General features: G+C 35.4%; 1 protein-coding gene across 1 annotated transcript; it reads left to right on the top strand.

Annotated features, from left to right (window-relative positions):
• Positions 1-1,099: 1,099 nt before the first annotated feature.
• Positions 1,100-4,634, top strand: LOC111796252 (WAT1-related protein At2g39510-like). Its single transcript, XM_023679017.1, has 7 exons — positions 1,100-1,310; positions 1,383-1,445; positions 1,531-1,647; positions 2,687-2,930; positions 3,001-3,162; positions 4,140-4,291; positions 4,363-4,634. Exons 1-7 carry the CDS (start codon positions 1,117-1,119, stop codon positions 4,493-4,495), a joined length of 1,065 nt encoding a protein of 354 aa, XP_023534785.1. The 5' UTR covers positions 1,100-1,116; the 3' UTR covers positions 4,496-4,634.
• Positions 4,635-10,306: the final 5,672 nt, after the last annotated feature.

Raw genomic sequence — 10,306 nt, 5'->3', positions numbered from 1 at the left:
ATGGAAAAATGAGATGGATTTGCATAGTTTCAAAATGGAAATATGAGATGGACACCATTTTAATTCAATTTATTCCCAATTACCATTTCATTTCAAGCACGTGGCCTCCATCAATCCAATCCAGACAAGTTGACCAATGTCTCATGTGTTCTAGGTTGTCTCATGTCTCCTAGGTTTCCTCCAATCAGCACAGGTTGATCCATGTTCCACGCCACCTTTCATGATGTCATGTGTACGAGGAATCTCTCTCCGTGTTTAACAATATGGTCGGGTTTTCGAGGTCGGTCAAAATCAAAATTAATTTCTCTAATCTTTTTGTCGATAGTACATGTTTTATACCAATACCTACAAATCACGAGCTTCTTTCATGTGCTCCTCTAACATTTCCATTCTCAACCCAAAATCTCACAGCTAAAGCACCCTAAACCGACAACAGTAAGACCGACCAACCAAAGAAAGAGGAATAGAAAACAGAACTCGATTGAACGTGGGTAAGCAAATTGGATTAAGATATCATGGTATGGTTCGCCCAACCATTTTTGACATTCTCAAGGCTCTATTGGCCCAAAAGAAAGGCATTCACCGAACTAAACCCTAATTAATCGTATTGACCCAAATCTATAGATCATTATCTCTATCTTACAAAGTATAGTGGGACAAAGGGTGAAATTTTTACTTTTTTTTTTAAGAAAAACGTTGACCTATAAGAACAAGAGAGAACTCCATGGCATAATATCGTACGAGCATAAGGTCTCATGACTTTGCTTTAAGCTCCCAAAAAGCCTCGTACCAATTGAGATATATTCCTTTACTTATAAACTCATGATCATTCTCTAAATTAGCCAACGTGGAACGTACTCCCATCAATCTACAACCCTAATATTCCATTTATATTCATTTGGGCTAATTTTATTTAAATACAACATGCATTGGTTTAAAAGATTCTCCAAACATAATAATCACATAAAACCAAAACAACCTTAAATATTTTGAGACATATCTGAACACTGTCAGAAAAAGCTCTAAACAAACAAACAAACAACCAAACTTTCTTGAAACATTTATCATTTGAAACAACACAATCATTTCCTTAGAACAATTTACACAAAGCCCTTTATGAAGGAACTAAGTGGCGCTTTGAAGCAGGCAAAGCCATATTTAGCTGCCATCCTTCTAAGATTTGTAGCCGCTGGTTTGATTGTGATAGCCAAGATTGCGTTGAATGAAGGCATGAGCCCACAGGTGTATTCGCTCTATCGTTATTGTGTTGCTGCCATTGTTGTAGCTCCATTTGCCCTTCTCTTTGATAGGTTTCTCTCTGGCTTTAGATCTGATCTGTTCTTCCTTTGGGAAATGGCTTGAGCTGATGAATTTATTGGCAGAAGAAGAAGACCAGAGATGAGTTGGTGCATGTTTGGAAAGATTCTGCTGCTGGGCTCTATGGAGTAAGAACTTGTTTGTTTTTGGTACTAGATCTTTTAAGGTTGTGTTGTTATGTCTTTTAAGGTTGTTGTAATGATGGGAATGCAGCTCTGTGGTTATCCCTAACACATATTTCACTGGTTTGAAGTTTGTATCTCCAACTTTCTCCATTGCTATGTCCAATGCTGTTCCTGCGCTTTCGTTCTTCTTCGCTTGGATTTTTAGGTATATTACTCTCGATCTTTCATAAAATGTTTAAATTTTAATTTGTTCCTGTGTGAGATCCCGCATTTCTTATAAAGGTGTGGAAACCTCTTCCTAGTAGACGCGTTTTAAAACCGTGAGGCTGATGGTGATTTGTAACGGGCCAAAGCGGACAATATCGGATAGCGGTGAGTTTGGACTGTTATAAATGGTATCAGAGCCAGTCATTGGACGATGTGAGACATTGGTCAGAGTAGGGCTAGACTCTCTCTATAATAGACGTATTTTAAATTCTTGAAGGGAATCCCAGAAGGGAAAGCCCGCGTATAATATCTACTAGGGGTGGGCTTGAGGTGTTACAAATGGTATTAGAGCCAGACATTGGGCGGTATGCCAGCGAGGACGCTGGGCCCCCTGAGGGCGGATTGTGAGATCCCACGTCGGTTGGAGAGAGGAATGAAGTATTTCTTATAAGGTTGTGGAAACCTCTCCACGCGTTTTAAAATCGTGATACTGACGGCTATAGGTAATGGGCTAAAGCGGACAATATTTGTTAGTAGTGGGTTTGAACAATTACAAATGGTATCAGAGTCAATCAGTGGGACACTAGTAGTAGGGTTAGACTCCATAGTAGACTTATTTTAAAACAAAAGTCCATAGCAGACAATATCTATCCACGATGGGCTTGGGCTGTTACGAATGGTATCAAAGTCATACACTAGGCGGTGTGCCAATGAGAATGACGGGCCCCCAAGTAGATCCCACGTTGGTTGGAGAGGGGAACAAAGCATTCCTTATAAGGGTGTGTAAATCTCTTCCTAGTACATGCGTTTTAAAACTGTGAAGCTGACAGTGATACGTAACGGGCCAAAGCGGACAATATCTACTAGTGGTAGGCTTGGACTGTTACACTAAGCAACAAAATCGAGACATTTCTCAAAACAAATAGACGTCGTTGGGAATATTGTAAAGAAACCGACTCTTTTCATACCCGCGTACCCCGATAAGGCTTACGTGCATGTTTGTAGTGGTAAAAACTGACGTTTTGTTGTTTGTTTAGGATGGAAAAGGTTGATATTAGGAGAGTTTCATCTTGGGCAAAGATATTAGGAACTGCAGTGACAGTGGGAGGAGCAATGACAATGATCTTTGTCCGACACCCAACCTTAAGCTTTGGTTGGACAAAAGGAGCTGACTCCCAACATCACTCATCAACTGATGCAAACAACCAAGATTATCGTTTCAAAGGTGTCATTTTGGTCACAATTTCTTGTGTTTCCTCTTCACTTTCATGCGTTCTTCAGGTAATTTTAAAATTAAGAACAGACAATGCAAGCTTAAGCTGTTAATTTAACAAACAAAATGTTGTTTCAGGCAATTGTGTTGAAATCATATCCTGTGGGGCTGAGTCTCACTGTTTTGGTGAGCTTAGTGGGAGTTGTGGAAGGCAGTGTGATAGCTTTGGCAATGGAATGGAACAATCCAGCTGCTTGGTCAATTCATTTTGATTTTCAACTCTTGGCCATCCTTTATGCTGTAAACTTCATTTACTTCTTCCTTTATTCTCTTTCTAGTTTGTTTATTCTAGAGATGCCCATGAAATCGAGATCCCGAACGGGGATGGAGAATCCCTGTTTAAACGGGAAATGGGGAGGAAGCAAATAGAGATTTCTACGAGGAACGGGGATTGTGAGATCCCACATCGATTAGGAAGGAGAACAAAACACCCTTTATAAGGGTGTGGAAACCTATACGTAGCAGACGCGTTTTAAAAATCTTGAGGGGAAGCTCGAAAGGGAAAACTCAAAGAGGACAGTATTTGCTAACGGTGGGCTTGGGCTGTTACAAATGATATCAAAGTCTGACACCGGGCGATGTGCCAGTGAGGAGGCTGAGCCCTGAAGAGGGGTGGACACGAGGCGGTGTGCCAACAAGGAAGTTGGACCCTGAAGGGTGGTGGATTGTGAGATCCCACATCGGTTGGGGAGGAGAATGAAACACCCTTTATACGGGTGTGGAAACCTCTATGTAGCAAACGCGATTTAAATACCTTGAGGGGAAACTCGAAAGGGAAAGCTCAAAGAGGACAATATCTGCTAGCGGTGGGCTTGGATGGTTACAAATGGTATCAGAGCCTAGACAATGTGCCAGCGACAAGGCTGAGCCCCGAAGGGGAGTGGGCACAAGGCGGTGTACCAACAAGGATACTGGACCCCGAAGGGGGTGGATTGTGAGATCCCATATCGATTGGGGAGGAGAACAAAACACCCTTTCTAAGGGTGTGGAAATCTCTCCATAGCATACGCTATTTAAAAATCTCGAGGGAAAACTCAAAAAAGACAATATCTTCTAGTGGTGGGCTCGAACCGTTACAGGAATGGAGATTATATTCTTCATATCCGCTCTTGACTCCGCTCACCGGAGTAATTTATTATACATATTTGTTTCTTTAATTATAATAAAACATAGACATATTATTCATTAAAAATTTGTTTGAAATGAATGTTTGGCAGGGAATATTAATCTCAGGGCTTTCGTACTACGTTCAAGGAGTTGTAATGGAGGCAAAGGGAGCTGTGTTTTTGACAGCATTTTTCCCTCTAAGCACTGTCATTGTTGCAATCATAAGCTCATTCGCAGTGTCTGAGATATTGTCGTTGGGAAAGTAAGTGACTTAAACAACAACTAATGGTTACCTTTAATGGAAATTAACGGTATTAATTGAGGGCTTTCCAGGATTGTGGGAGCACTCATCATAATTCTTGGTCTTTATTTGATTCTCTGGGCCAAAACCAAAGATCGAGCCCTTGACAAGGCAGCTAATGCAGTCAATGATGTTGCTCGGTCAACGACGAACGGTTCCGTTTGAATAACGAGTCCTCGTTTGATAACCATTATGTTCTCGATTTTTGTTTTGAAAGAATTTATGTTCGTTTTCGAAAGTTCTTTGCGTAGAATCTCAACCCATTGTAATCAATATACAAAAGTTGACCATCACACACGAGTGAACTACAAAAATATTTTAAATTTTCGTGAAATGGAATTATGATGTATTGCCAGACTCGAGAAAAGATGCAAGTAAGAGGACATTGCAAAACCATGAGATTAAACCCTAATTTTGAAAGAATTGAAAGTCACTGACTATATCAATAAGGTGCACATTCTTTTTCATTGTCATTGGTTCAATCATAAGAATTTCATGGTTAAACGTGTTTTCCTTCTAAAATTTTTTATGAGATGTTGGAAGGCTCGTGTTGTTCTCTAGGGATAGTCTTCACTCTTAAGAAGCGAGGAGTAGATAATATGACCATGTCGCAGGGGAATGTCAGGTATCACAGTCTTACTTTTTCAACCGTGTAATGTCATGATTTTGACACGTTCACGACCCCCTTTAAGGAAAACTCAAGCTGCATATATATTTTTGGTCTAGTTTTGTGGCTTCGTTGAACCTTAGACGAGACAAATGCCAAATTCATGTTTCGAATTCTGATAGGAATCCTGGGTATCGAGCGTTACAAGGTGACCACCACTTTAGGATGTTACGTACAACCATAAAGCTACAAACGACCTAACCACGAGTGACCTCGTTGTAATGTATACCAAGGCAAAACCACGAGTGACCATTGCTATAGGATGAAGATGCATAGTAAGATATTATTGTCTACAAATTCAAACTTAATCCATTTATAAAATTATAATGTAAAACCTTTGGTATAAAAGTTAGTCTGTCGTCATTTTAATTAAGAAAAATAACTGTGCATGCCAGCTCATTATAGACAGTTTGACTATTTTTAATTGTTAATTATTAAACTTGATTAAGAACTAATCCAGCTAAAAAAACAAGTGAAAGCTGACGTTAAAACACTTGTCCCAAGCTAATCAACCATAAACAAACAAATTAGTGTTAAATGTTTCCATGTTAATCCTTCAAGATCAATATCTTATAACAATGTTTTCGACCATAGAATTCAGCTGGAGGGATCAACTCGGTGGCTCCTATGAGTAAGACCGTGCAAAGGAAGTATCAGAGATCGCGTAACACTTCCCGTGGAGGTTCATGCAAACCATCAAACCATTAGGTCGAGTAATTCTTAACGAAAATGTCTCATACCAATAGAGAAGACGTTCCTTACCTATAAACTCATGATCTTCCCTTTAATTAGCCGTGAGACCATTACTTCTCTTAATAATCCTCAACAATCCTCCCCTTGAACAAAGTACTCCATAGAGTCTGTGAGATCCCACATCAGTTGAAGAGGGGAACTAAGCATTAAGCCTAAATAGGACAATATTTGCTAGCGGTGGGCTTGAGCTGTTACAGAGCCCCTCCATAGGCTTTCTTAATTCTTTGAAGCCCTCGAACAATCTCCCCTTAATTATTTTTCAAAGGGTTTTATTATTATAATTTAAAATTTGGAATTTGAGAATAAGTTAATAAATAAATTCATTGTTTTTTTTTTGGCCAAAGTATGATGAGATGGATGGCAATTGCAATGGTTGTCTCCTAATCATTCCCCCTTTCATATTTCATGGAAATATGAGATGGATGCCATTTCTCAACTTGTTAAAATATCAATAAAATATTAAATTTATTGTAATTTAACATTTTAATTACCACATTTTAAGCCACAAATTCTAACAATCTCTCACTTGCATTAACGTTCGTCAAATATATATATATATTGAAATGTTTTGTGTCACGGCCCGATTACGGTAAAGTTTTGTGTAATTTAAAACAAACAACACCATTTTATTACTGTGATATCCCACATTGGTTGGGGGAGAACGAAATACTCAGAGTGTGGAAACCTTTCCCTAGCATATGTGTTTTAAAGCTTTGAGAGGAAGCTCGAAAGGGAAAACCCCAAGAGAATAATATCTGCTATCGGTGGACCTGAGGCGTTACAAATGATATTAGAGCCAGACACCAAGTGATGTGCCAGTGAAGAGGTTATTCCCTGAAGGGGGTAGACACGAGGTGATATGCCATCGAGGACGCTGGGCCCTAAAGGGGGTGGATTTGGTGGGGATCCCACATCGATTGGAGAAAGGAACGAGTGTTAGCGAGGATGCTGGGGCCTGAAAGGGGTGGATTGTGATATTCCACATTGGTTGTGGAGGAGAACGAAACATCCTTTATAAGGGTATGGAAACCTTTCCCTAGCAAACGCGTTTTAAAGCCTTGAGGGGAAGCCCGAAAGGGAAAACCCTAGGATGACAATATCTGTTCGTGGTGGACCTAGGCCGTTACAAATGGTATTAGAGCAAAACACCAAGTGATGTGCTAGCGAGGAGGTTGTTCCCCGAAGGGGGTAGACACGAGGCAATATGCCATCGAGAACGCTGGGCCCTGAAAGGGGTGGATCCCACATCGATTGGAGAAAAGAACGAGTGTCAGCGAGGATGCTGGGGCCTGAAAGGGGTGGATTGTGATATCCCACATTGGTTGAGGAGGAGAACGAAACACCTTTTATAAAGGTGTGAAAACCTTTCCCTAACAGACGCGTTTTAAAGCCTTAAGGGAAGCCCGAAAGGGAAAGCCCTAAGAGGACAATATCTGTTAGTGGTGGGGACTTGAGCCGTTACAAATAGTATTAGAGCCAAACACTGAGTGATGTGCCAGTGAGGAAGGTAGACACGAGGCAGTGTGCCAGTAAGAACGATGGGCCCCGAAGGAGAGTGGATCTGGTGGAGATTCCACATCGATTGGAGAAATAAACGAGTGCCGAGAACGAAACACCGTTAACAAAATTGATTTCCACTAACTCTCCCTAGCCATTATTGCATGTACATTTGTACAAATTAAACAAAAAAATTAGGGTGAAACAAGTTTGGAACTTTCTTGGCCACAAATTTATTATTATTATTTTTGCTACAAATTAAGGTATATTTAATGTTTCTTTCTTGATTTCCAATTATTTTAGGCCACAAAATGAGATGAAATTACCTAAAAAAAGCAATTATTTCTTGGCCACGAATTTAAGTGGGTTTAAATTTGGTATATGTTTGGCCACAAAATGAAATAATTATTGGATATAATCATCATTAAAACCATATAGTATAAAAAATACATGTAACAATATAAACGAAATTGATAATTAATGGAAAATAGAAAAATAATTAGTATAATAGGTCAATAATTAATGAAGTGGGTTAGTTGAAAAATTAAAGCAAATTCACTAAAAGGTAGAATTAGTCGCTGTTAAATGTACACCCATCACTTATTGTTCCCAATACGCCAACACTACTTTCTTAATTTCCCACCTTAAACACCAACCCCTTTCTTTAATATATAATCTTGTACCCTCTATTATGGGTACCACCTTCCAATACATTCATTTCATAAGCAACGTATTAGATGAACACGACTCTTCACAATGATATGATATTGTCCACTTTGAACATAACATCTCGTGGGTTTGCTTTGGGCTTTCCCAAAAGGCCTCGTACCAATGGAGATATTATACCATTGTAGAGAGACGTGTTCGTCTACCACAACGTATTCATGTTGCAGAAGAATACTAAAGCCATCAGATGTCAACGTATTCATTTTTTTTTTTTCTTTCGGGACCATATCAATATTTACATTTATAAATTAAAATTTTATATATATGTAAATTATTAATAGTATCTATTAAAAATGTAGATAATCATGTTAAAAATTATTATGGTTTAATTCATCACCTAAGTTTTAGAATTTAAAATATTATTATTGTTAATTAGTATACATAAACATATTCTGAGAATATTCATTAACAGTCAATATCAACCTCATACCAAGATATTCTTAAGAATATTCATTAACAGTCAACATCATCATCTTTTTCATGATTTAAATAATTTTTTTTTTTAGCTTTATTAATTTTGAAATTGGCATCAATTTAGACCAAATGTAAATGTTTTTTTTTTTTTTAATGAATCTTGCTCGGTGAATATAATCATTTTGACTCGTACTACTAGTTTGAATAGAATCATTTTGTCTCGAGATTGAAAATGTCACATCTTTATGAGACTTATTACGAATGCTAATTGTGACATCCGAGTAAATGAGAGGTACATAAATGTACCGAGACTACATGTAAGTGAGAGAAATCTTGAGAATAAGATGGTTAAGAAACGTTCAAAGAAAAAAGAATGACTCGTATTGGTCTGTGATGATAGTCTTCACTCTTAAAAGAAAGATATATATATATATATATATATATATATATATATATATATATATATATATATATTTTAAAATTTTCAAAATATGAATTAGTTTTTGAGAATATTAATAAAAAAGAAAGAAAAAACAACTTTTATAACATTAATTTTTTAAAACTAAAATAGTTATGTTAAATTTTTAGCAAATTATGAACAAACTTACTAAAATTGATTTTGGAATGCCTTTTAAAAAGATGAAAAGACCTTTTAGCCCATCAAAATCCATTGTTTGGTCCACTTCCTTGAACCGCTGAACCGCTCATGTGCTTTCAGAAGAATCTCTTATGTATATTGTAATAACTTTTGAGAAAAAAAATTATTATTTTTAAATAAAATTTATAGAACAATAATACATATACATATACATGTACATATATATATCTATATGTATATGTATATATCTATATATGTATATGTATATGTATATCTATATATCTATATATATACATATACATATACATATACATATACATATACATATACATATACATATACATATACATATACATACATACATACATACATATATATATATATATATATAATTGGTTAATACCTAATTTATATTTAATGATATGTACTAAAGCAACGTTGGATTAAATTAAAATTTAATTAAATAAGCCAAATATAAATATCTTACTATGCATAAGCCAAATATAAATATCTTACAATCTAAAAAAAGATATAAGGAGGATAGTCATTTTTTGGACTAATTTTTTCGAATGACATTATATAATTTCATATATGTCCCCCTTTTAATTATTTTCCAATGTAAATAATTTATCCTTTTTATTGAATTTATTTTTTAAAATTTTATAATTTTTAATTTGATGGGTATAAAAAATATTCAAATTTATAATTAATAAGTCTTCGACTTTAAATTTAAAATATATAAATAAATATATATTGAATATATTAGAGATCTATTACCGACAGAAAAGTTAAATACAAAATTAAAAATCTAAAAAGTATTATATATTTATTAAATATTTTTATGTTTTTTTTAATTTATGCATATTTTAGTCTAATAATTAAAAGGGGAAAAACTAGAGAAAGGATTTTAAAAGTAAAGTATATATATATATATATATATATATATATATATATATATACATAGAAGACAATTAAACGGGGCCCTTTTTATTATTGGCTCCTCCCACTACTCATTTAAGACATTAATTAGCTTAATATTTTTTTAAAAATAATCTATTAGCTTAGATTTTTTTTTTCTCTTTTTTCAACTTTATATATTTACGTTAAAATACAATTAAATTATATATTTGTTCCCTACACTAATAATAATAATAAATAAATAAATAACCTTAAATTAGGTCACGGAACTTTCAATTTTGTGTCTAATAAAATTTTTATATATTTAAATTTTTTAAAAATAATTGATTTATTAGATACAAAATTAATTTTTTTTATTTATAAATTTTGTGTATGGTATGTTAGACCTTAAAATTTATATCAT

The sequence above is a fragment of the Cucurbita pepo genome, chromosome LG01, assembly GCF_002806865.2.
Source record: "Cucurbita pepo subsp. pepo cultivar mu-cu-16 chromosome LG01, ASM280686v2, whole genome shotgun sequence".
Taxonomy (NCBI): Eukaryota; Viridiplantae; Streptophyta; class Magnoliopsida; order Cucurbitales; family Cucurbitaceae; genus Cucurbita; species Cucurbita pepo.
The sequence above is the reverse complement of the archived record's forward strand: the minus strand, read 5'-3'. Positions and strand labels throughout refer to the sequence as shown.